This window comes from Oncorhynchus tshawytscha, linkage group LG20 (genome assembly GCF_018296145.1).
Source record: "Oncorhynchus tshawytscha isolate Ot180627B linkage group LG20, Otsh_v2.0, whole genome shotgun sequence".
Classification (NCBI taxonomy): Eukaryota; Metazoa; Chordata; class Actinopteri; order Salmoniformes; family Salmonidae; genus Oncorhynchus; species Oncorhynchus tshawytscha.
In genome coordinates this window covers 34753420-34781114 of record NC_056448.1, presented here as the reverse complement: position 1 = coordinate 34781114, position 27695 = coordinate 34753420, and the positions used below count along the sequence as shown (strand labels likewise).

Below are 27695 nucleotides of genomic sequence, written 5' to 3'. Positions count from 1 at the left end.
TTTACCACATAGAAGATTCATATGGGAGACAAGCCTCTACACCATCTATATACACACGTGCCATTTACCACATAGAAGATTCATATGGGAGACAAGCCTCTACACCATCTATATACACACGTGCCATTTACCACATAGAAGATTCATATGGGAGACAAGCCTCTACACCATCTATATACACACGTGCCATTTACCACATAGAAGATTCATATGGGAGACAAGCCTCTACACCATCTATATACACACGTGCCATTTACCACATAGAAGATTCATATGGGAGACAAGCCTCTACACCATCTATATACACACGTGCCATTTACCACATAGAAGATTCATATGGGAGACAAGCCTCTACACCATCTATATACACACGTGCCATTTACCACATAGAAGATTCATATGGGAGACAAGCCTCTACACTATCTATTTATACAAGATTCATATGGGAGACAAGCCTCTGCCATTTACCATTTACATAGAAGATTCATATGGGAGACAAGCCTCTACACCATCTATATACACACGTGCCATTTACCACATAGAAGATTCATATGGGAGACAAGCCTCTACACCATCTATATACACACGTGCCATTTACCACATAGAAGATTCATATGGGAGACAAGCCTCTACACCATCTATAACACACGTGCCATTTACCACATAGAAGATTCATATGGGAGACAAGCCTCTACACCATCTATATACACATGTGCCATTTACCACATAGAAGATTCATATGGGAGACAAGCCTCTACACCATCTATATACACACGTGCCATTTACCACATAGAAGATTCATATGGGAGACAAGATTCATATTTACCACATAGGGAGACAAGCCTCTACACCATCTATATACACACGTGCCATTTACCACATAGAAGATTCATATGGGAGACAAGCCTCTACACCATCTATATACACACGTGCCATTTACCACATAGAAGCTAAATATTTGTACAATTTAATTATAGGTAGCCCTTTTTCTTTTATTCCAGGCTTTATCTAAATATTCTGCAAACGGCAATACACAATGGACAAAAAAATATGTCATAATTCGCCACATTTTAAAACATTTATTTGAACCTTTATTTAACTAGTCAAGTCAGAGTATATCTGGTGGGCTTTCTGGAATAAGAGCAAGTGTATATCGTGGTAGAAAGGGCAATAGAGGATAAAATTATTTTAATTCTCTATTTCTTCAAGGTCACAATAGTTACATAGTCTTTCCACTTCCATTTCATCACAATACCGAACTGAGCTCAAACATGAAACGCTTGTTTGTGAGAAAGGAAATATGTTTAACAAATAGTTCTTAAATATAGAGTTTTTGAAATCAAATGTTATTGTATTTCTTCTTTCTGAAAGGTCTGACAAAAAAGTTTTGGCTGTTTTTACTTGATTCTTTGACTGTCTTGAATGTGTTTATTAAACTGTGCGGGTCAATCTGACCCATATAACAATGGACTTATTTTTTTCCCCGCAAAGCACCAGGGTTAACTCATCATTCCAATTGGGCTTGTTTGGCTTGTAAACGTTCCTGGACTTGGGGGTGTATTCTGTATTCTCATAGTTTTGTCTGGTCGTGCCATCAGTTTTTCCCCTGAAGCACGGGCAGAGAAAATGTTCCTGATTCAAACGATAATATTGCCCAACGTAGAATTCAATGCAATTCAACCTCGGGTTTCCAGGCAAGTCCATAGACTGATTACAGACTAAGGAAACCAATATGTCACTTTGTAATTTGGGTGAACTATCTCTTTAAAGAACGTTTCATTGCAATCTCTCATTTCCATGCTCAGCCCCCAATGTGAACGCACCTGTTTTGTTCATGTTTAGTTGCTTATTTATTTGAGGACCTTACCTCTTTAAACAAGTTGGCTTAGTGGATACAACCTTTCTCCCTGCCAGTCTTTTTTGCTCATGTTTATCAAAGGTGGCAATAATTTCAGAGGTGACTATATGTGATATGTGTGTGATCAACAGTCAACTCAATAGCCTATTGAGCAACTATGGGGATTACCAGTGAGCCTGCCCTGCTGGTTCTGCTTTTGTTAAAGACTCGTTTCCAGTTTCATAGAACTCTAATGTCAGAGAGCAAGCATGTGTGAGTGGGCTGGAGAAGGTTACTACTGTTTTCTTTCCAACATGATCCATGCCTGTGCAGTTGGCTAGTCTACTAGTGCTGCCGCCCCGGATATCATATGGCATCGGTTTGATCCCTGGTCTTGCCACTCATTTTCTGTGCTATACCCCTCTCACCTGTCTACCATACACATTTAGGAACCACTGCTCTAAGGGCCCTCTCAGTAGACTTGGGGGTGATGTTCAGCCCCCATATCGCCAATCGGGATGTTGGGGCATTTCCCAAAGTGGGGTCAATAACTCTGAGACTATCCTTGAAGGTTCATGATTTTAGAATTTGTCCATAGGTGGCCCATATACTACCCACCACTGCGACCTGTAAGCTCTCGTTGGCTGGCCCTCGCTTCATACTCGTTGCCAAACCCACTAGCTCTAGGTCATCTACAAGACCCTGCTTGGTAAAGTCCCCCTTATCTCAGCCCGCTTGTCACCATAGCAGCACCCACCTGTAGCACGCGCTCCAGCAGGTATGTCTCTCTGAACACCCCCAAAACCAATTCTTCCTTTGGCCGCCTTTCCTTCCAGTTCTCTGCTGCCAATGACTGGAACGAACTACAAAAATCTCTGAAACTGGAAACACTTATTCCCCTTACTATCTTTAAGCACCAGCTGTCAGAGCAGCTCACAGATTACTGCACCTGTTCCCCTACTGCATTTATTTATTTATTTTGCTCCTTTGCACCCCATTATTTCTATCTCTACTTTACACATTCTTCCACTGCAAATCTACCATTCCAGTGTTTTACTTGCTATATTGTATTTACTTCGCCACCATGGCCTTTTTTGCCTTTACCTCCCTTATCTCACCTCATTTGCTCACATCGTTTATATAGACTTATTTTTCTACTGTATTATTGACTGTGTGTTTGTTTTACTCCATGTGTAACTCTGTGTTGTTGTATGTGTCGAACTGCTTTGCTTTATCTTGGCCAGGTCGCAATTGTAAATGAGAACTTGTTCTCAACTTGCCTACCTGGTTAAATAAAGGTGAAATAAAAAAATTATAATTAAATTAAATTTAAAAAATAGCCACTTGTTTGATCAAAGTAATTATCAGGTGATTGTAATGCTTTGAGCTCCTCTTCTTACTGCTATACCATGAGCAATGAAACAAACGGAAAAGAGAAATAGCTGAATTTGACTTCAATTATTTTATTCAGAAAACAAATGTATAAAAAACTTCTCAACAACTGATAACAAAGAAACGCCCTCTGTGCATATACACAAGAAAGTTAAAAAATACTTACAAAATCATTTTTGGGATTTAAAATAATAGATTTTACGACTTTTTCTATCTACATAATTAATGCAAGTACACAGCAGATGTTGTGATATGTGAGGCTAAACACAACATAGAAACAGGTGAATATAAAGTAAAACAGACTAGTCTATTTTCTATTTTTGTACCAACTCAGTGAAACTCAAGGATGTTAATTATTTTGTTTCTTCTTCCCTGACCTCCTTTTGGCTTCTTCTGTTGCTTCTCTGCTCTGAAATGCAAGTTAGGAACGTTTTACTTTAGGAAAACTATTTTTTATTGCAAGTTTCATTTGAGGAAAAGGTTAATGGGAAAATATTGAACCTTTTTTCGACAGCAGTTTTTTTCCTTGCTTGCCGTCTGGGTTCAGACATTTTGTCTTACCATTCCTCATTGTGACACTACAAAGAAAAACAAGATGTTTAGTCTCACTTCTGAGTATTTTCTTTCCACACCCAATGTGTTAAATATAATTATACATATTTTATACATTTGTAATACTCACATAAGTTCTGTCTTTCCACAAAATACAGTCTTTGGGTACCCCTGTAACTTCTGGATGTGTTTTATCCTCACAGACTGCATTAGGTTTCCCCTGCATTGACATTTCTCAGATCCTCCTCCTATTGAACAGAGGATAAGAGATACAGCGCTATCATTAAAACAACAACCAAAACTGAAGGTTATTGTTATTACCAGCTTTTCAACATCTGAATCTGCTATTCATTTATCAGGTTTTACATTATCTATATGAATAAGGCAAAATGTGCCTTTTGTACATATGTAATAAAATAATAGGAAGATCATTTCTTTATCAAACACATGAAATAAAGTTACAATGGGAAATATACAAATGTCCGTTTACAGGTGAAATAGCCTACTTGCCAGGGGAATGAGCAAGTCCAGCTCCAAAGACTGTGGCACAAAACAGGATCAAAGTTGCTGTCCTCATGTTTATTTGCAGTGTGTGCTACTGATGAGAGTAGGTCAGTTGCTTTTATATGTGTGTGTCATGGTTTCACTTTCCATTTCAAACTCAACGTACATACATATTTCTATTTTCTTCTCAATCCTGCAGGAAAATTAGCAGCAAAACCAACAGGTTTCCCTTAAACAATGATGCCACCCACATCTGTGGCTGTCCAGTTCAATTCCACTGATTAAGGCAGTCAGAAAGAAGAGGTAGAGCAGCTTAAGACAGCAACAAAACTAAACCTGTTCGACACAATGCTGAACAACATGGCTATATAGACCGCAGAGCACCTGCTCTGTAGTAAATATCTTTCAATTATTGCCATCTCAATCTTGATTATATGCTGCACTCACCTGAAACTGAAATATCTGTACATTGTGGTCCTGTATGACTCAATTGGTAGAGGATGGCACTCTTTTACTCTCATTTAAAAAAAAAAGTTTTTACCTTTACTTAACTAGGCAGGTCAGTTAAGAACAAATTCTTATTTTCAATGACGGCCTAGGAACAGTGGGTTAACTGCCTTGTTCAGGGGCAGAACAACCTTTCGGTTCTGGGCACACACTGGTAGAATCAACGTTGTTTCCATCTCGTTTCAATTAAATGATGTTGAATCAATGTGGAATAGATGTCTGTGCCTAGTGGGATGTGATATATTTAGAATTATATCAGGTAATATGCAGTCCACAAGAAACCGCAACAGATAACAGATCATTTAAGATGCTAATTGCATAAACAAGTTAACGGAGTATAGTACAGTAATAAACCAACCTCAATTTAACAACTCTTCTATCTGTTATAATTATGCTACCATAATCGTTCACCTCAGTTAATGGATCTTAAATTCACCAATGTGAAAAATAACACTATTGGAGACTATAGTGGTGGTTTAGGAACATAATATTGTTCCCCAGCTTCTGTCTTGATCGCAGACTGTCTGGACGTGGCTCTTTTTTCCCAGGTGGTTGGCTGAGTCAACTAAATAGCGTCGCACCCCTGTGTCCTTCTTCCAAAGAATAATAAGTTATTCTTTTGAAACATGGACATGGTGATTGGACATGATTGACAGCCTAATGTTTGGCGGCAGGTAGCCTAGTGGTTAGAGCGTTGGACTAGTAACCCCCAGTGGGATGCATGACAATTTACTCTGAGAGATACATATTTTAGTCATTAAAAGTGAAGAATGATTGACCTACAATCAAAAGTTATTCAAAGAATTTCAAAGAACAAACGCACATGCACACATATGCGAGCGCACACGCACACACACACAGTGGGTATGGCAACTGATTGATTCTGAGTGAATGACTCATCAGGATCCAAACATACAGTGGCTTGCGAAAGTATTCACCCCCCTTGGCATTTTTAAAAATTTTGTTGCCTTACAACCTGGAATTAAAATAGATTTTTTTGGGGTGTTTGTATCATTTGATTTACACAACATGCCTACCACTTTGAAGATGCAAAATATTTTTTATTATGAAACAAACAAGAAATAAGACAAAAAAAAACTGAAAACTTGAGCGTGCATAACTATTCACCCCCCAAAGTCTTTGTGGAGCCACCTTCTGCAGCAATTACAGCTGCAAGTCTCTTGGGTTATTTCTCTATAAGCTTGACACATCTAGCCACTTGTCACGCCCTGACCTTAGAGATCCTTTTTATTCTCTATGTTTGGTTAGGTCAGGGTGTGACTCGGGTGGGAAAGTCTATGTTTTCTATTTCTTTGTTTTGACCGTGTGTGGTTCCCAGTCAGAGGCAGCTGTCTATCGTTGTCTCTGATTGGGGATCACATATAAGTTGTCATTTTCCTTTTGGGTTTTGTGGGATCTTGTTTTCTGTTTAGTGTCTGTACCTGACAGAACTGTTCGCTTTCATTTTCACATTGGTTATTTTGCTTGAGTGTTTAAAAAAATAAATAAATCATGAACACTTTCCACGCTGCATTTTGGTCCACTCCTTTCATTCATCATTCCTTCAATTCTGAACTGTTTCCCAGTCCCTGCCGGTGAAAAACATCCCCACAGCATGATGCTGCCACTACCTTGCTTCACTGTTCTCGGGGTGATGGATGAGGTTCTCGGGGTGATGAGAGGTGTTGGGTTTGCGCCAGACATAACGTTTTCCTTGATGGCCAAAAAGCTACATTTTAGTCTCATCTGACCAGAGCACCTTCTTCCATATGTTTGGAGAGTCTCCCACATTGCCTTTTGGCGAACACCAAATGTGTTTTCTTATTCTTTTCTTTAAGCAATGTTTTTTTTCTGGCCACTCTTCCGTGAAGCCCAGCTCTGTGGAGTGTACGGCTTAAAGTGATCCTATGGACAGATACTCTATTCTCCGCTGTGGAGCTTTGCAGCTCCTTCAGGTTATCTTTGGTATTTTTGTTGACGCTCTGATTAATGCCCTCCTTGCTTGGTCTATGAGTTTGTGGGGGGCCCTCTCTTGGCAGGTTTGTTGTGGTGTCATATTCTTTCCATTTTCTAATAATGGATTTAATGGTGCTCCGTGGGATGTTCAAAGTTTCGGATATTTTTTTATAACCCAACCCTGTCTCTACTTCTCCACAATGTTGTCCCTGATCTGTCTGGTCTTCATGGTGCCGCTTGCTTGTTGGTGCCCCTTGCTTAGTGGTGTTGCAGACTCTGGGGCCTTTCAGAACAGGTGTATATATACTGAGATCGTGTGACAGATCAAGTGACACTTAGATTGCACACAGCTGGACTTTATTTAACTAATTATGTGACTTCTGAAGGTAATTGGTTGCACCAGATCTTACACCTGGATAGTGCTTGTTTTAGTGGTGTTGGAGTGGGGCTTTATTCAATAAGATAAGCGTTGGCTGACACCTGGATAGCGCTTGTTTTAGTGGTGTTGGAGGTGTGTTAGAGCTGTCATATCTACAAGCGGCGCCTTGTGTTACCTTATATCCTACACTGCCATTGGATGCAACAAAACCACCCAACTTTATCTGACAAATCCCATGTAGCCACGTTAGAAGTTCCTGCAAAGTCAAACACTTGAATGCATGATGTTTTATTGTAGACTGTAGGCCCTACTCCCTATTGGATTGATAGGCTTTAAATTCCCCCATCCAAATTAAAATGAAATTATGCAATAGCCAACACTTTCTATCGCCGTTTTGAACTTCTAACGCGGTAGGGATAATCCACTGGTCACAGTTAGTGTGGAAAAAACGTTGATTCAACCAGTGTGTGCTCAGTGGGAGCAACCATGTGTTAATGCTTGATCTGATTGAATCGAGCCCCTAATTTTAGAAAGAAGATTAAAAGGGCTGGAGTACAGCAGAGTCTGTATGAAAACTAGTGATGTTGCCACTTATCAAATCAAGTTTGTTGCATGGATGGCAACAGACTGGGCTGTGAGTGAAGCAGACCAGGTACTGGTGGCAACAGACTAGGCTGTGAGTGAAGCACACCAGGTACTGGTGGCAGCAGACAAGGCTGTGAGTGAAGCACACCAGGTACTGGTGGCAGCAGACTGGGCTGTGAGTGAAGCACACCAGGTACTGGTGGCAGCAGACTGGGCTGTGAGTGAAGCACACCAGGTACTGGTGGCAGCAGACTGGGCTGTGAGTGAAGCACACCAGGTACTGGTGGCAGCAGACTGGGCTGTGAGTGAAGCACACCATTTACTGGTGGCAGCAGACTGGGCTGTGAGTGAAGCACACCAGGTACTGGTGGCAGCAGACTGGGCTGTGAGTGAAGCACACCATTTACTGGTGGCAGCAGACTGGGCTGTGAGTGAAGCACACCAGGTACTGGTGGCAGCAGACTGGGCACTGGAGGAAGCAGGTTGGACTGTAGTGGGAGCAGCCTGGGTGGGCTGGCAGCAGAGAAGTCAGCAGTAGTGGTGGTGAAGTCATCCAGAAGACAACCAACTGTGGGGTCCATTGCATAATCCTCAAAATCAGTCTTCTCTGAGTCAGGGTTTATGACCTCCATGACCTTCCCAGTCTGCCTGAGCAGGTAATCCACACACCAATGAGCTCTCCTGAAAATGAAAGACAACAGAATGTAAACTATCATGACACAAGGCGAGACCCAGATGCAGACACAGGAGGCAGATGGTTGGAGTCCTACAATGTTTAATAATCCAAAAGGACTAGGCAAGAGAATAGTCGTGGACAGGCAAAACCAGATCAGAGTTCAGGAGGTACAGAGTAGCAGAAAGTTCCGTGGTGAAGGCAGGCAGAATGGTCAGGCAGGCGGTTACAGAGTCCAGAACAGGCAATGGTCAAAACCGGTTAAAAAAAAAGACAATAGCAAAGGCAGGAGTACGGAAAAACCACTGGTTGACTTGGAACATACAAGACGAACTGGCACAGAGAGACAGGAAACACAGGGATAAATACACTGGGGAAAACAAGCGACACCTGGAGGGGGGAAGTCAATAACGAGGACAGGTGAAACAGATCAGGGTGTGACAAAAACAACACAGAAACAGATGGATATGATTACAATATCATCATCAGAACACTGACACAGTTTTGTTTCTGTTTTAATGGCTGTAACAATATTAGTTAAGAAATTACAGTCTTTTATGTATCTCAAGAGGCCTCCGTATTCAGAAAGTACCTACTCTGGGTCGCAAAGAGGAGGATTTCTGAAACAAGTGGTGTGAGATCCTCAATAAAGCCTCCTTGGACCTTATGGTTCTTGTCACTGAACACACTGTTAGGTTCTGAACAAAGAATAAAAACTCAAACAGACTTACTAGAAAAAGCTCAAACCAAGACAAGCACATATATTTATAACCTCCTACTAGGTGGGGTCAACTCCTTACACATCTAGACAGCCAATATATCTCTGTTGCTAGGCAGGAACTTAATTGGTTCCCCTCACTGGTGTAGTCATGACCCTGCCAGATGCTAGAACCTTCGTGGGTGTGAAAATGTATGTGTGTGAGATAGGACTGTAGTAGGAGGGTCGTTGTGGTGGGCCCCTTCACAGAGTTTTCTTCTCACTTCATCTGTTGACTTGACCTTGAGCTGAATTCCTCGCTCCTCGAGGATCCGAGGCCATCCGAGCTCCCTCGAGAATCATCGACGACGGGTGAGTCGGATACACCGGAACCTATGCAACTGGAAAGAGCTAGATTATTGCCTAGGGAATGTTCACGCAGGCTAAGCTCCAACAGTTGTCTGTATTGTGTTGCTGTAGGGCATTACATAGCCACCTGCCCAGTGAAGAGACCTGAATCCTTAGTAAACTGGTGAGCCTGACTGGGAAACCTCTAATTCCCATTACCCAAACTCTTTTTTTATGTGATCTTGCTGTGGGGAGACCAGTCTAAGTCTCGCCGGGTGCTCATTGACTCTGGGGCTGATGAGAGTTTCATCGACGCTACCCTGTTACCGGAACTAAGTATCCCTACTCAACTCCTCTCCGTTTCCAAGGACGCTAGGACACTGGACGGCCACTCTATTGGAAGAGTCAGACACAGCACAGTTTCCATTAATATGTGGGTATCTGGAAACCACAGTGAGTCAATACAGCTTCTCCTCACTGAGTCTCCTCACATCCCTGTTGTTTTGGGATTTTCTTGGCTCCAGAAGCACAACCCCGATATTGACTGGACCACGGGTTCAATCCTGGGTTGGAGCCTGTTCTGCCATCCACATTGCCTGAAGGCGGCATTCCCAGAATGTCTTCCCCAGAATGAATGTCTGCCTCCAGGTTTGAGTATGGCCTCGGATCTCTCTGCCGTTCCCGCAGAGTACCATGACCTCCTGGAGGGTTTCAGCAAGGCTCGTGCTACCTCCCGTCCTCCACATCGTCCTCACTATTGTGCTATTGACCTCCTCCCAGGCACCACTCCGCCTCGAGGCCAGCTATATTCCCTGTCTGGTCCTGAGACCAAGGCCATGGAGGAGTACATCAAGGACTCTTACGATCAAAAATGTTACCCTCCACCACCCCTCTCCTCGGCTTTCAAACATCTCCAGGGGGCTACCATCTTTTCCAAACTGGACCTTTGGAATGCCTACCACCTTGTGCAGATACGCGAAGGAGAAAGGTGGACAATGCTTTTGGGGATCTAAAGCAGTGATTCACTACTGCCCCCATCCTCATCCATGCGGACCCAACTCGTCAGTTTGTGGTTGAGGTTGATGCTTCCGACGTGGGAGTAGGGGCCATCCTTTCCCAGCGATCCGTCCAGGACCAAAAGCTTCATCCCTGTGCCTTCTTGTCCCATTGTCTCAACCCTGCAGAGAGGAACTATGATGTTGGGAACCGGGAACTCCTAGTGGTTAAGATGGCTCTGGAGGAGTGGAGGCACTGGCTGGAAGGAGCGGAACATTCATTTTTGGTATGGACGAACCATAAGAATTTAGAATACCTCCGCACTGCTAAGCGCCTCAACCCAAGGCAAGCTCGTTGGACCCTGTTATTTACCAGGTTCAATTTCACCATCTCCTATCGCCCAGGGTCCAAAAACGTTAAGCCGGACTCTCTCTCCTGTCTGTACAGTTCCACTGCCACTCCCTCTGAATCTGAGACCATCCTGAGACCATCCTCCGCTTCATGTTTGGCGGCTTCGGTTGTTTGGGGGTATTGAGGCTCCGCAAGGCACACTCATGGTGCAGCACGTCTTCCAAATCCATGGACTCTCGGTCGACATGGTCTCTGATCGGGGTCCTCAGTTCTCGTCCCGATTCTGGAAGGCATTCTGCATCCTTATCGGGTCGTCGGCCAGTCTGTCCTCCGGGTTTCATCCCCAATCCAACGGCCAGTTGGAGCGAGCCAATCAAGACATGGAGACGACACTTCCGTGTCTCGTTGCTAGTAACCCCACCACCTGGAGCCACCAACTGGTCTGGGTGAAATATGCTAGGAACACTCTTCCTTGCTCGGTTACTGGCTACGGTTACTTTTCTGTGCTCCTGCTTTTTCTTATCTCTCTTTTGCTAGTCCTCCCGGTTTTGACCCTTGCCTGCCTTGACTCTGAACCTGCCTGCCTGACCATACTGCCTGCCCTGACCTCGAGCCTGCCGGCCAGTCTGTACCTAACGGTCTCTGACTTTATTTATGATCTTTTGCCTGTCCACGACCATTCTCTTGCCTGCCCCTTGGATTATAATAAATATCAGAGACTTGAACCATCTGCCTCCCATGTCGGCATCTGGGTCTCGCCCTGTGCATCTGTCACCATCATTACGCGTATCAGTGCTCATTGGACTCACCTGGACTTCTTCACCTTGTTGATTACCCCATCTATATCTGTCTGTTCCTCCATTGGTTCCCCGTGTCAGCATTAATGTTGTTATGTTTTCATGTCCTGACACTGTCCTGTCCTGTTTCATGTTCGTTGTTAATTAAATGTTCACTCCTTGTACTTGTTTCTCGTCTACCAGTGTCGATCCTTACAGGCCTGTTCGGCCCTCCTTTTCCTATAGTGCACTATCATCTCCTATGATGAAACTTGCTCTCATGAGGACAACCACAGGAAATGAAGACCCAGAGTTACCTCTGCTGCAAAGGATAAGTTCATTAGAATAATGCACCTCAGATTGCAGCCCAAATAAATATTTCACAGAGTTCAAGTAACAGAAATCTCAACTTTTCAGAGGAGAGTGAATCAGGCCTTCATGGTCGAATTGCTGCAAAGAAACCACTACTAAAGGACACCAATAATAATAAGAGAATTGCTTGGGACAAGAAACACGAGCAATGAAAATCTGTCCTTTGGTCTGATGAGTCTAAATTTGATGAATTTGTGTCACGTAGTCTCAAGGTGGGTGGAATCAGGCGCAGAGAGCAGGTTAAGTGATTCGACAGTTTAATTCTCCGGCAATCAAAACAACACGGTCAACCCAACATACAGGGTGAATAATCCAACACAGGATCAAAAATAGACCGGAGAAATAACACACACGTACTCCACCAAAATACATGAAATACAAACAATCCCGCACAAAACAAGGGCGGGACAACCTAATACATATAAGGACGTTAATTAAACTAAAATACACACAGGTGAAACTAATAAGACAAAACCAACAGACAAACGAAAAAGGGATCGGTGGTGGCTAGTAGGACGGTGACGACGACCCGAACAGGCAGGAGAGCCAACTTCGGCGGAAGTCGTGACAATATGGTTCCAATTGCTGTGTCTTTGTGAGATGCAGAGTAGGTGAACGGATGATCTCCGCATGTGTGATTCCCATGCTGAAGCATGGAGGAGGGGGTGTGATGGTTTGGGTGTGCTTTTCTGGTGAGACTGTCAGTGATTTATTTAGAATTCAAGGCACACTTAACCAGCATGGCTACCACAGCATTCTACAGCGATACGCAATCCCATCTGGTTTGCGCTTAGTGGGGAACAGAGAGGGGGCGCCTTCTGCAGGTTTTTTGTTAGACCTGGCGACTATCTGCCTGTACAATAACTTGTCTTTGTTTGAAGACAGTTACTATTTACAAAAACAGGGAGCAGCTATGGGGCTCCATTTTCTTTCCTTACTATGCATGTCTATTTGTGGGTTATCTGGGAGACAAGTTCATTCGGCACAATAACCCGTTCTCCCAACATATACTTATGTGGAAAAGATATATTGTTGATGTGTTTCTCTTTGGAAGGGTCCCCTCAATGTGTTTTATGATTTGCTCGCTTACCTTACTTATCAAGTTCACAGCCGCGATTAGTCATAATGAGATATCCTTCCTTGATACCTTTGCGCGCCTTGACTAAGGGTCCTTGTCCACAATGTATACAAAGCATACAGACAAGAACAGTATCTTACATGCCTCTAGTGTGCATCCCACATTTCTTAAGAAGGGATTACCATACACACAATTTATGAGACTGAAGCACACTGGTACTAGTAAAACAGACGTTGAAAATTAGGCTATGAAAATGTATACAGTTTGAGGGCCGCTGTCACACCCTGACCATAGTTTGCTTTGTATGTTTCTATGTTTGTTTGGTCAGGGTGTGATCTGAGTGGGCATTCTATGTTGTGTGTCTAGTTTGTCTGTTTCTGTGTTTGGCCTGATATGGTTCTCAATCAGAGGCAGGTGTTAGTCATTGTCTCTGATTGGGAACCATATTTAGGTAGCCTGGGTTTCACTGTGTGTTGGTGGGTGATTGTTCCTGTCTTTGTGTTTTGCACCAGATAGGGCTGTTTTGAGTTCTCACGTTTATTGTTTTCGTTAGTTTATTCATGTATAGCGTCTTCATTAAAGAAACATGAATAACCACCACGCTGCGTTTTGGTCCTCCTCTCCTTCACCACAAGAGAACCGTTACAGCCGCTCATACCTTAAAGAATGGCTTGATGATGCTCTCAGTAACGCACGTACCATTGATGAGATCTCAAACAGAAGGGATAACAGTAAAAAATAAATGTGTATACAGTAATGTGTCAGAATCACAACATATTGTCCTCTGAGTGATGACGTCACATCAAGGGAGCCATAAAGCAACACTGGAATGTGCTCATAACTGATCCTGCTTGCCAAAATATTTTCTCTGACCCTCCTATCTTTTCACACTACAGGGCCAGGTATGTCAGGGTCCCCCCTCCCCGTAACAGAAATGAGGGAAGACTGGACAAGGTGACTGGCATCTACCACTGCCATCCTTATGCGAGATGTAGGGATTCCTGTAAAAAAGTGAAAGTATTCAGCAGCTCTGCCACTGACAAACAATACACTATCAAACAGGATCTCACGCGCAGCTCTTCTAACATCATATACCTTGTCTCTTCTCCATGCAAAAATCAAAACGTGGGAAAAACCAGTAGACAGATAAGAACATGGCGCAGCAGCGCCTCTTCAACCTCAGGAGGCTGAAGAAATTTGGCTTGTCACCAAAAGCACTCACAAACTTCTACAGATGCACAATCGAGAGCCACATCTAGTGGTTTCTCTAGGTCCCTAGTCTTACAGTCCTATCTTGTTTATTCTGAGGAAATGTTCACATGGTATATGTAAAAGCAATTATTGATTACATATCTCTGTCTGCTTTTGTATATTTTGTATATCATGAATTCTATTGTCCTAGGTACTGATTCATGTTCTGCTGTTTTCTTGCTTGATCATGTGATTGGTTGACAAGATCACAGCTTGGGACTTTGAAACTGTGTATACTCTCTTTCAAGTACATTTCAGACAATTATTGTACAGGCAGATAGTCGCCAGGTCCAACAAAAAACCTGCAGAAGGCGTCCCCTCTCTGTTCCCCTCTCTGTGGTACATTAGTACATAAAGACAATTTGATGGCCAGATATTATAATGAAGTTGCTATTCATTAGTAGTAAAGACCTACATCTAATGACAGGTATTTCTACATGTGCACAAAGTTCAAATGTCATAGGCCTATGCAGGTTTTGCCATTGTCTCTTGTCATAATACAACACCTTCAGAAAGTATTCATAACCTTTAACTATTTTTTGTTGTTGTGTTACAGCCTGAATTCAAAATAGATTAAATATATTTGTTTCTCTCGCCAATCTACACACATTATCCAATAATGACAAAGTGAAAACACTTTGGGACATTTTGGGAAATGAAATATAGAAATATCTAATTGACATAAGTATTCATACTCCAGAGTCAATACATGTAAGATTCACCTTACAGTTGTGAGTCTTTCTGGGTAAGTCTCTACAAGCTTTCCACACCTAGATTGTGCAACATTTGCCCAGTATTATTTGGAAAAACCTTCAAGCTCTGCCAAATTGGTTGTTGTCATCCAGGGGCATGTGTCCATGACATCAACTCCCTCCTGCCCACCGTTCTGGCCAACTACTCCAATATTGACACCGTCACTCACGTAGGTTTAAACAACCTTCATTTTAGGCGATCTGAGGAACTGTAAACAAGTACAGGGAGGGAAATAATTATCTCTGGCCCACTCCCGTGCTACCGAAGGGGTTAGGAATGTTTCAGCCGACTCTTTGCCCTGATCGAGTACCTGAAGAAATGTTGCAAAGACAGGAATGTCTCTTTTTGTGACAACTTTGATTTGCTGTGAGAGCAACCAGCACTTTTTAAAAGTAAGCTCCTCTTACAGGTGTGATAACTAGCTGGAACAGCCTCAAGAACACGTAGGACGGTGTGGAACAGCCTCAAGAACACGCAGGACGGTGTGGAACAGCCTCAAGAACACGCAGGACGGTGTGGAACAGCCTCAAGAACACGCAGGACGGTGTGGAACAGCCTCAAGAACACGTAGGACGGTGTGGAACAGCCTCAAGAACACGTAGGACGGTGTGGAACAGCCTCAAGAACACATAGGACGGTGTGGAACAGCCTCAAGAACACGTAGGACGGTGTGGAACAGCCTCAAGAACACGCAGGACGGTGTGGAACAGCCTCAAGAACACGTAGACCTGTGTGGAATAGCCTCAAGAACACGTAGGCCTGTGTGGAACAGTCTTAAGAACACGTAGGCTGTGTGGAACAGTCTTAAGAACACATAGGCCTGTGTGGAACAGTCTTAGGAACACGTAGACCTGTGCCGGAGTCTGTTCTAGAGGTAGAGCTGCTGCTGATTGTACATCTCCATGGCGACAGCAGCTCAAAGCCAGTCTGGACCACTTTCCCATCTATCTTATTTGTCCGTATCTACCACACTATCATCAAATCATTCTTTACAACAACAACAAATAAAAGAACAAGGGATGGGCCTGAATGTTGGAACTGAGTGCACAGGCTTTGTTGTTTCATCTAAGATCTGAATTAGAAACTAATTTCAGAAAGAACACAAACCAGCAAGACACACAGCCCCTGGAGGACCATATCTGCCCATCACTGTATTCCTAACACAGGCGATACACTCACATGGTCAGGACTTTGACATCCATAATCTCCTGTCTGAGCTCTTTACATGCAGTGGAGTTGTAGTCATAGGATCCATCGTATGAATCCAGATACCTGGAGGGATTATCACAGTCAACATAACGATTACACAATAATCAACAATAATATGGAACAGACTGGGCCACAAAACACATAGCAGAGTGGGTTCGGGAAAATATTTTATAAATTGTGATACACTTAACTGTATTCCATTACAATTGGCTATACTTTAAAATGTATTATTATTATTATTCATCTTTAATGTAAAGACATTGTTGTGAGATGTGGCAGGTGTGATATCATTCCTATGGGTAGGGGACCCACAATATGTATCCTGGACACTTTTTTGTCACCAACTACCAAAGTTGGTGACAAAACAGAAAGTGATACAATTTCTCGGTTTTGTTTTCAGATTTTAAACATTCATTATTGTATTTTGACATGGGAATTTGGACTTGACATGGGGTACAACAATTAACACTGACATTCTCTTAACAAAAACAAGAGTCATTGTAAACAACAAAAAGTGTGAAATACATAGTGAGAAAGGGGGGGGGTAGAAAAACCTTGTGGTAAATTGTGAGAAAATATGATCAGATCCTGATGGCAGGAGCACCTAGAACGCACAACCTTTATCATGGAGGTGTGTCTGTGTCTTATGACATGTACAGTATGTTGGTTAGAGTGAACTGCACAACTGTACAGTATGAAAAATGACTATTGTATGATGCCAATGGCGAATAATGGGCAGGCTGTTTCACTGCATAGGGCAGACACAGAAAACTTACCCACATGGCACAACTGGTTACAACGACGTCATTAGGACGTTGCTTATGCCGCTATAGTCAAGTTGCACACAGCTTTTATTTTCCATGTCTTTTGAACAACCAAGAAGGCCTCTTTGTCTGGTTGTATTAGATCTGATTGTCTGACCAGATAACAACCAAAATATGACATCTTTCCCATGATGGCTTGGTCTTGTCACGAAAGGGCGTCTTTATCCAGTTGTAACAAAGACCAATTTGTTGTACTCTGGTTATAAGATGTGTTCTCCACCAGTTTACAACAAGAACATTACATCTTTAAGACTTCATGTGCCACATGTTGCTTGCTGGGTAGCCTGAGTTCATCAGTCCCTGTGTGGACTAACCATAGCGTGGTCTCGTTTTTCTACAGATCTCTATGCATGTAGAAATAAAACTGAGGAAGATCACATGAAAATCGGTTGGTCCTACATTTGTACTTATTACCTATCTGGTATGAAAAGCACACCCACATACATACACATATACATGCACATGCATACACAATTATCATGTACATACTGTACACAGTCATCATTCTCACTCAGATTCAAACCATTTCAGAAGATTTTACACCTCATTGAACTATACAAATACTTATCATAGATATATTAAGAAATCTTGATTGGACAGATACAACCTTTTACATGCTTGAGAGGCTTGAAAACCTCTTAACAAGAGGTTTCGGACAAGGAAATAAAGAAACATTATACAGGAAATGGTATAAAACAAAACAAAAATATAAAAACATCTGATTAATATGGTGGTAGTGATTGTGTGACATTTGAGACAAACACAATGACATATAAAGAGAAGTAAACTAAAGAAAAGTGAAGACATGGTCGTCATTTTAGATGACAGAAAGGATTCGACCAACATTTCGCACCTTCTCCTCCCTTTTGAGATCATCATCACCAGCTGCAGAAACAAACCCACACGAGAGAGTCAAATCTCCCTCTAGGTGTATTTAAATAGGTTTGTAATGGATAATGCTATTGATCCATGTATAAGCTTTGGAAAGGGCTGCCCTCTCTGGCGCCTGGGCTGGTGGAGTCAGCCTCAGGGGCACCAGGAAAGGTGGAACGCTTAGGGCTCCTAATACATATTGAGAAGGTGCTTTCTATTCGGAGCACCTTTGAAAGTAGATAGCAAATAGGTGATGTTGAGTATCTCACTACAGTCACTCCCAACAAATGGAATTCGGTCTACTGGAGGGACAGAGGGAGTGGCTGCCCAGCGGGCAAAACTGGTTGCAATGACATTTTGTACTGTCGTTTTTTTTACCAACCATCAAAATATGTCCATCTGGTTGTAATTTGGCTATACGACCAGATAACAACCAAAAAATGTCTTTCCAATCACATCTTCATGTCGTCTTTACCTGGTTGTAATCTCTACCATACCAGAAAAACTATTTACAGCCAAAAAAATGATGTCACGTATCAAACTTTGTCCGCTGGGTGAGGGGTAAATCAGTTGAATCCAAGATGGCAGTGATCACAAATGTACAACACCAGTGGATGAATTTGTAGAGCAAATACTATCTCTGTGAGATAGGATGAGGTGGAGAATGCTTGTGAAAAATATGACTGGTGTGGTAAAGCATGATTGATGTGGCTGTTGAAATACATTTCATTGAGGTAAAACACAAAAGGACAACATGGGTGACATGACAGAAAAATGCATTTGAACAAGATGCTGGGACAAAATCAAAATGACAAAGGAAAAATGAAGCTGATGATGCAGTGTATTTTGGATTGGCTTGTTATTGAGTAGATACTGAAGTGACCTAGAGCAGCATGTCTCTATTGAAAAAAACCTTATGTATAACATACCTATCATATTTCTTATTTAGACTGAGATCTCCAGCATCTTAGCTTCATTTGGTTAAGCTCTAATGATGAAACCAGAATAAGTATTGTAGCCTAGAAGAGAAGACTGATTGTTATTTTAGATCATCCATGACACACAGGCTTTCTGCCATCCGTGAGGGATGGTCAGATGGAAAAGGGCCTATTAATAACCCGCGTGTTATCACGCCTAGTGACATTAGGTCCTCGAAGCACTGAAGCCAGAGACCTGCTGGGAAAGTGTCATATTTTTGTCTTCTCATAAGAGGAAAACAAAAGGAAAGGTAATCCAGGTAGGTAGCAGAGAGAGACGATGCAGATGTGAGAAGAGGAGATAGGGGAACAGAGAGACGTGTCCACTATGTATATGACAGACACACAGAGCTGTGCAGAACGCATGAACACACAGTTTGAGGAGGAAAGGCGTTTGAGAGATGGATGCTGAATGGGACACAGAGGTACAAGGAGCAGCCGTGGTCCAACCAGCTTCTCAGGGGGATGGGCGTTAGGGTTTGAGGGTCACGGAGGGAAGGGGGGTCAGACAACATGCAAGAGCAAATCTGGAGTGCAACCACCACTGAAAATATATGACAGTTTAATCCTTTCAGACCAATGAAAAAGAAAGAGGCATTCTTGGGTTTCTGTAAAAGTACTTAAAATGCCTTCAGACCGGCCTACCTTTGAGAGCTTTTTCTTCTTAATATCGGCTAGGCAGGGTGTGACTATTACGGAGATCTGTGAATCTGGCTGAAAATTCTGACGGAAACATCTGTCAACATGCAGACAGGTAAGTTAGTTAAACGTCAGTGTGAATGGGTCCTGTGTCATCATCACCCTTGCAAACATCTCTACCAGGATTCCTCAGAAATGCAAAACAAGCAGAAGCAAAAAAATAGTTAAGTATGTGTTGCTGACTTCGTCTCTCTACTGGTTAGTTAGTACAGCAGATTGGTTGGTTATACTGGTTATGCATTACGAGTGGAGGCTTCTAAGGCCCAGGCCACACATGCAGGGGCTGGGACATCAGCAGGAAATGGCATGTTCTCTCCCTCTCTCTTTTTTCCTTTCTTTTTCTCACAGGGGTGTTGTACAGTCAGTCAATTACGTTGGAAATGTACCTTTTCTTCCCATTTCTGGCAGGCTTCAGAGATCCATCATCCGAGAAATTAACAGGGCCGGTCCAATTTCCTGTCTCGTCTCCTTTGAGTCGGCTAAACTGTTGCGCACTATTAAGAAAATTAGTCAGTTTATTTGGGGTTTATTGTGCGTTAAGTACCTGAGAACTAACAGTCAGCCAAACATAGACACGCACACAGACCGATACACAAACACTTCCACGTGTGCATGTATGTACACAAATGCACACACACTCCTATACACAATGCACATTTGTGCAAGCAAGCACACACAGACACCATACAGAGGGATCAGCATTTGGCTTAGTGTACCAAATCAAACATGGTTAGAATGAACCTAGATAATGTGTGCATGGTTGAAGTGATGACGCATCTAGAGTGTAAAAGGGGAAAGTGGCACTCAGTACAGTGACAGGGTTTCCAGGATTATTTCCAGCAACATTGCAAATAGTTTAGAGACTGAGGGACAGGGTCTGGTACTGCTCCAGTTCTCCGTCAGAATAAGCAACAGAGGACTTGGAAAACATATCAACTCCTGTAGAAATAGCACTATGGTTATTGTGAATAGCCTAATTTGTTCCTTTAACTCCGCTTTCTAGTAAGTTTATACAAACGGTCATCTCCTACCATTCTGATAGACTGGAGACTGTCAGAAAACATGGTTGTAACCTTAATAAATGTGGTTGTTATTTCATTGGTTACCTCGAGGCAGATGCCCCAGGCATCACACTCATTGAATATGGCACTTTTAAATGTTAGCACAATCACTAGTAAAACCTTTCCCGTGAATTACCTTATTGCTGAGTGCAAAGTTGACTGCATGTTTCTCACTGAAACATGGCTGTCATCAGACCCTATTCCCGCTCTTACTGAAGCCCCCCCACTACAGCTTTTCATACGCTATCAGAAAAGGGGTGGGACAGCCTGTATTTTTACTAATGCTCTCAGCTGTAATGACATTCTTTTTGGCGACTTTGTGTTTAGGACTTATTTAACCCTGTTGAACACAACTCACAAGAAAACACGTGGCGTTCCACAAGGTTTGATTTTGGGTCTGGTACGGTTCAGTTTACATGTTAACCCTTTGGAAGTGTTAGGATTTTAGCATCACAAATAAATGCCTGTTCTTGTGATTTAAATACTTGGATGGCTCACAACTTCCTCCAGATAAATCAAGACAAGACCTAGGTACTTATTGTGAGAGTCAAACCGCTGAGAATCTAGCTGCATATTTTCATTCACGGGCAATGAAGATACCAGGTAAACAAAATCTAGGTGTTATTTTAGATTCTGAACTTAATTTCAAATCACACATTAGGAACGTGACCAAAACAGCTTTTTACCACGTGAGGAACATTGCGGCAATTTCTCTCAGGCAGATAGTCTCATCCATGCTTTTATTACAAGCAGGCTTGACTGCAATGCTCTCCTGTTTGGTCTACCCACGAAAGCTATTGGTCAAGTGCAAAACAGAGAATATGGAGCACAGGTACTGATCAAGGCCATACGGAGAGCACACATTACACCGGTTCCAAGGTCTCTGCACTGGCTGCCTGTGAGTTCTAGAATATATTAAGATTCTTAAAACCAAGCCACAATTTTGCACCCCAAAACATGTCAAGACAATTTAAAAGCATATGTACCCAGTAGTTCCCTCAGGCACGGGCCTTTTAACTATCCCAAAGCCTAGGACCAATAGGCAGCCTTCAGTTATGCCCCCAGGCTCTGGAACAGCCTATCAGAGTACCCGAGGGGGGCCAAAACGGTAGACATGAAATCTAACGTAATTTCAGCTGTTTAGTCATTCAGTGTCATTTTTAATTAGACAAGTCATTTAAGAACAAATTGTTATTTACAATGACAGCCTACCCCGGGCCAATTGTGCACCACCCTATGGGCCTCCCAACCACAGCCTGGATTTGAACCAGGGACTGTAGTGACACCTCTTGCACCGAGATGCAGTGCCTTAGGCCACTGCACCACTGGGGAGTATTTGTTTTTCCCAGTAAAGCATATCCTGTTGCAGTCCATGTCTGAAATGTGCTGTATAAATACAGCTTGATTTGATAATCACATATCTGAACACATAACCAATAAAATTGGATTTGACTTGGAACCTAACGCTTTTGCACTGGAAATGCCAGGATTGTGGGTTTGATTACCAGGACCACCCATACGTACATGTATGCATGACTAAGTCAATTTGAAAAGAAGTCTGCTAAAGGGCATATTTTATAATCTCACCACAGAACTATAAAAAAAGTTCTTATCCATACCATTTCCATGGCCGTTAGAGGCTGTCAACCAATGATTAAAGCAGTGGCATGGTAATGACTGCTTGCACTAAATTGGAGCAAAGGTGCAAGTAGACAGAAAAACCTGTTAAAAAAAAGGTAGGATAAGAAAATATTTTTTCAATTGGGATTGGTGAACCCCAGTGCACTGCACAGTTCACGCTTATTAATGGATGATTCATGTTATACTGAGAAAAAACCCAGACGACTCAAAACTATCAACAGCACATTTATTTAAACAAGTAAATTCAAAGTGTGTCTAGGACGAGCTGGAGGCAGCCACTGCAGCACGCTTAGGCTTTGGGGTGGTCCTTCCCGGAACCCATTCCTGAAAAGGATGGAGAAAGAAAACATGACATCTGTACATTATGTAGAAGACTTTAATTGTAACTTTATGGATCACCTAAGGTAATGAGCAATATTTCTGACAGTCACTAAGGTGGTCTTCACAGTTTGTGGTGTTATTTGTGGAAGTCTGTTGGATGCATATGCTAGTGCTGATCCAACTACGTAACAGATGGCCATAAACAGATGTGGCAGAATACATAGTTCTACATGGCTCCTAGGGTCAGTGGTTTTCAGAACTCTTCTCAGGGACCCCTATGTCACAACTGATGGGGCAGTGAAGCTTGCTTTAGTAAAGACCTTAAATTTTTATTTTTAATAATCCGGCGTCATCAGTTCAGACATTTATTTTGTGACATAATTGGCAAGCTCATTTCCGCTAGCATTATTTCAAAGCAACAGTTGTAACAGCAGTGGCTTATTGGCCACAACCAGACTCAGATCGATTCACATATAACAGAGCATCAACAACCACAATTTAACTCACATTGTAGAATGACCTGCATGTCTTTAGCATGTGATCAACTAAGGCCCTTGAGAGCCAGTCCTGCAGGTTTTCATTTCTCCACAGAGGGTTGTGTCTGCTGGTTCTCTCCCCACCCTAACTAATTAATCATTCAAGGTTACCAATTAGTAAAGAAACTAAAAAAAAAAAAACTTGCAGACACTGCCCTCTATGGAATGAGTTTGACACCCCTGCACTAATGTTAACGATTGGCTGGAGTCCACACAAACCAGGGTCGCAGTGAGAGTAGACAGGAAACAGGAGTAAACGCTTTGAAAGGGGAATAGCGGCCAACTTGAACTTTTCCAGTAAGAATGCAATTTTCAGATCCAAACATTTTACCATGTGCCCTACTGAATGACCTTGGTTTTCCAGGAAATTAAAAGGAAAATAATCTCAGCAGTACTGTGTACCGCTGGCTTTATAGGAGTGCTCACCTGAATCTGCGGTAGACGACTCGCAGGTGTCTCAGGCGGCCAGACCCAGTGGTGTTCCTCCTCTTGGCCTTAGCGCTCCAGTTGTCTACAGAAAAACACAAAAAAAGTACACAAAAAATGTCACAAAGCAGGATCAAAGGTTTAAGGCAAACATTCCCAAATATCCTCACCCCTGTCAGATGTGGGGGCACACATTATGGAAAGAGCTGTCAACCAATGTGCATACTTGAAGAGGTTGGGGTCTCGTCTCAGTCACAAAGAAATAATCACTGAAATTCATATGTTCAGACATTTGTATTGAAAACATCATTGACAAGACACTGGGCAGTAAACATTAATTGTGTGATGCTGCATGCACGTGACAAATATTCTAACAAGTCAACAAGATCAGTAAAAGACAACGCAGTAACAACCCTCATTATTCAACAAGTTAAGACAGAGTGCCCACAGGTCTGACATCTTGTTTACAATATAGCTGTTTTTACAATGAATCAATTGATTGTTCAAGGAATGGCACTTACACCGTCTCTTGCGTTTCTCGGGATACCCACACTTCCCGCAGGACGACTTCTGCAGGTGGTAAGCCTTGGAGCCACAGCGACGGCACAGAGCGTGCGTCTTATTACGCCGCTTTCCGAAGGACGATGTACCCTTCGTCTGAAACACATAAGGTCCATAACTTAGCCAAAGATCTTTGTCATCCAGTGAGCATGAACGGAGAAGTCCGGATCATGTCTCAGCCAACAAGAAATAAATCACTGAAATTCATGTGTAAAGACATTTGTATTGAAGACATAATTGACAAGACTGGTAATTATTTGCAGTGTCAATTGCCGCACTGCCGACTGTATGCTAAGATAATCAAGATGGACTACGCACGTTTCTAGTCAAATTCCTGGCAACTTAATTCAGTGTTTGCTTGAGGCAAGGCAGCTAACGTTAGCAATGCTTCCTTTGCTAGAAAGTTGACGTTAGCCATGTTAACTACCGGTAGATAGGCATTGAGATGTATATATCTAGCTATGTTCACATTTATTTAAGTCTCGTGAATAACGCATAGTAAATTCTTCACACCCGAAATAAAGTGTGCTTTAGTTGAAAGAGCACATTACTTTTCCGGTAGCAAGCTAACTAGCTGAATAGGCAAGATAGCCAGCAAGCTTTTAGGCAAGCAAACATTCAAGGTTTTTATACACCATCTAACGTTGCATCAAAAACAATATCGATGAGAAACCATTATTTGTGATCACAAGTCGCAAATCGCAACAATGTATGGTAAAATAAACAGATACAGAAATAGATGTTGTACGATACAGCTCTGACTATTTTTCCACTCACCATTTTCTTCTTATGGGTGGGTGAAAAGAGACCGGAAAAGAGTTTGGTGTTGCATTAAATCCCAATCGAGGTTGTTCCGGTGTAACAGTAAAATAAGCCCCCTTAATTAGGATAAGCGTTTATTTCAACAAATAGCCGACAGAGTACCAAGGATGTAAACATTGATTTTAATACACTACTCATGGCAAATCAGATCAATTTGTTTTGTTGTTCATGTCAGGTACGGGCCATGTTTAAATACTTTAAAATGCATACTTCCTTCTTCACTGTTACACACATCCAATCATGTTGAATCAGTGATTACTCCAAGGAAGGGAAGAGGAAGAGGGAAGGATAGAATTTTTAAAGTATTCTATCTGGGCCACTTCTATAGTTTGCTTCTGAAATGGATATGAATTCACAGATTTCTTCCTTAGCCTATCAAGATAAGGAGTCCACAATGTTCGTCAATACAGAAGTCCTGCTTTGAAAGACTACAAAAGTGCAGTAGCATACAACGCAAATAATACATTTCAATCTGTCAATCAATGTCATATTGTGATCATCATAGGTTATATAAAAGTTAAATTAAAAAAATTTAAATAAATATTAATAACTGATGTGTTTGCAACGTCAAATGCTTTTGAGTGTAATATATATTTTTGCCACCAGATGTTGCCATTCAGCTGCTGGTGGCTAGGAGGGACAATGATCTTAAGCAGCTTCATCTCCTGTATGCAAATCAAATCAAATCAAATTTGATTTGTCACATACACATGGTTAGCAGATGTTAGTGCGAGTGTAGCGAAATGCTTGTGCTTCTAGCTCCGACAATGCAGTAATAACCAACAAGTAATCTAGCTAACAATTCCAAAACCACTACCTTATAGACACAAGTGTAAGGGGATAAAGAATATGTACATAAAGATATATGAATGAGTGATGGTACAGAGCGGCATAGGCAAGATACAGTAGATGGTATTGAGTGCAGTATATACATATGAGATGAGTATGTAAACAAAGTGGCATAGTTAAAGTGGCTAGTGATACATGTATTACATAAGGATGCAGTAGATGATATAGAGTACAGTATATACGTATACATATGAGATGGATAATGTAGGGTATGTAAACATTATATTAGGTAGCATTGTTTAAAGTGGCTAGTGATATATTTTACATCAATTCCCATCAATTCCCAATATTAAAGTGGCTGGAGTTGAGTCAGTGTGTTGGCAGCAGCCACTCAATGTTAGTGGTGGCTGTTTAACAGTCTGATGGCCTTGAGATAGAAGCTGTTTTTCAGTCTCTCGGTCCCAGCTTTGATGCACCTGTACTGACCTCGCCTTCTGGATGATAGCGGGGTGAACAGGCAGTGGCTCGGGTGGTTGTTGTCCTTGATGATCTTTATGGCCTTCCTGTGACATCGGGTGGTGTAGGTGTCCTGGAGGGCAGGTAGTTTGCCCCCGGTGATGCGTTGTGCAGACCTCACTACCCTCTGGAGAGCCTTACGGTTGTGGGCGGAGCAGTTGCCGTACCAGGCGGTGATACAGCCCGACAGGATGCTCTCGATTGTGCATCTGTAGAAGTTTGTGAGTGCTTTTGGTGACAAGCCGAATTTCTTCAGCCTCCTGAGGTTGAAGAGGCACTGCTGCGCCTTCTTCACGATGCTGTCTGTGTGGGTGGACCAATTCAGTTTGTCTGTGATGTGTACACCGAGGAACTTAAAACTTACTACCCTCTCCACTACTGTTCCATCGATGTGGATAGGGGGGTGTTCCCTCTGCTGTTTCCTGAAGTCCACAATCATCTCCTTAGTTTTGTTGACGTTGAGTGTGAGGTTATTTTCCTGACACCACACTCCGAGGGCCCTCACCTCCATCCTGTAGGCCGTCTCGTCGTTGTTGGTAATCAAGCCTACCACTGTTGTGTCGTCCGCAAACTTGATGATTGAGTTGGAGGCGTGCGTGGCCACGCAGTCGTGGGTGAACAGGGAGTACAGGAGAGGGCTCAGAACGCACCCTTGTGGGGCCCCAGTGTTGAGGATCAGCGGGGTGGAGATGTTGTTGCCTACCCTCACCACCTGGGGGCGGCCCGTCAGGAAGTCCAGTACCCAGTTGCACAGGGCGGGGTCGAGACCCAGGGTCTCGAGCTTGATGACGAGCTTGGAGGGCACTATGGTGTTAAATGCCGAGCTGTAGTCGATGAACAGCATTCTCACATAGGTATTCCTCTTGTCCAGATGGGTTAGGGCAGTGTGCAGTGTGGTTGAGATTGCATCGTCTGTGGACCTATTTGGGCGGTAAGCAAATTGGAGTGGGTCTAGGGTGTCAGGTAGGGTGGAGGTGATATGGTCCTTGACTAGTCTCTCAAAGCACTTCATGATGACGGAAGTGAGTGCTACGGGGCGGTAGTCGTTTAGCTCAGTTACCTTAGCTTTCTTGGGAACGGGAACAATGGTGGCCCCCTTTCCCTCATCTGAAACCAATTTAACTGTAAAGTTTAAGTGCGTTCCTGCTGGGTATCCGCCACATTGCTATTCACAGATTTGTAAAGCCGAAGGAGAGGGAAATGACAGGGATCCATTCTGGATAAATGGACATGGACTCACTGAATGAGCACGTGATGTGGACTGACTTTAAGTTGAGTTTATGTTGTGCATTTAGTTTTTCAATGGCACAAACAGAATTATGTATATTTCTAACGTGTATATTGTGACATTATGCTCCCGAGAATTGTATAAACATTGCTGTCTGTCTCTCTGACATTAAAAACAATGCTTAAATATTCAAATTCGATCTCCA

The 27695-nt window shown here is 42.6% G+C and overlaps 1 protein-coding gene and 1 non-coding gene across 2 annotated transcripts; both read right to left on the bottom strand.

Annotated features, from left to right (window-relative positions):
* Positions 1 to 22503: 22503 nt before the first annotated feature.
* On the bottom strand, positions 22504 to 25048 carry LOC112220146 (60S ribosomal protein L37). Its single transcript, XM_024381812.2, is given in 5 exon segments — positions 22504 to 22596; positions 22599 to 22615; positions 23575 to 23659; positions 24096 to 24231; positions 24913 to 25048. Coding segments are annotated over 5 exon segments (291 nt in total). The 5' UTR covers positions 24916 to 25048; the 3' UTR covers positions 22504 to 22546.
* LOC112220441 lies at positions 23815 to 23893 on the bottom strand. Its single transcript, XR_002948875.1, has one exon. It is a non-coding gene; the product is annotated as a small nucleolar RNA SNORD72 (small nucleolar RNA).
* Positions 25049 to 27695: the final 2647 nt, after the last annotated feature.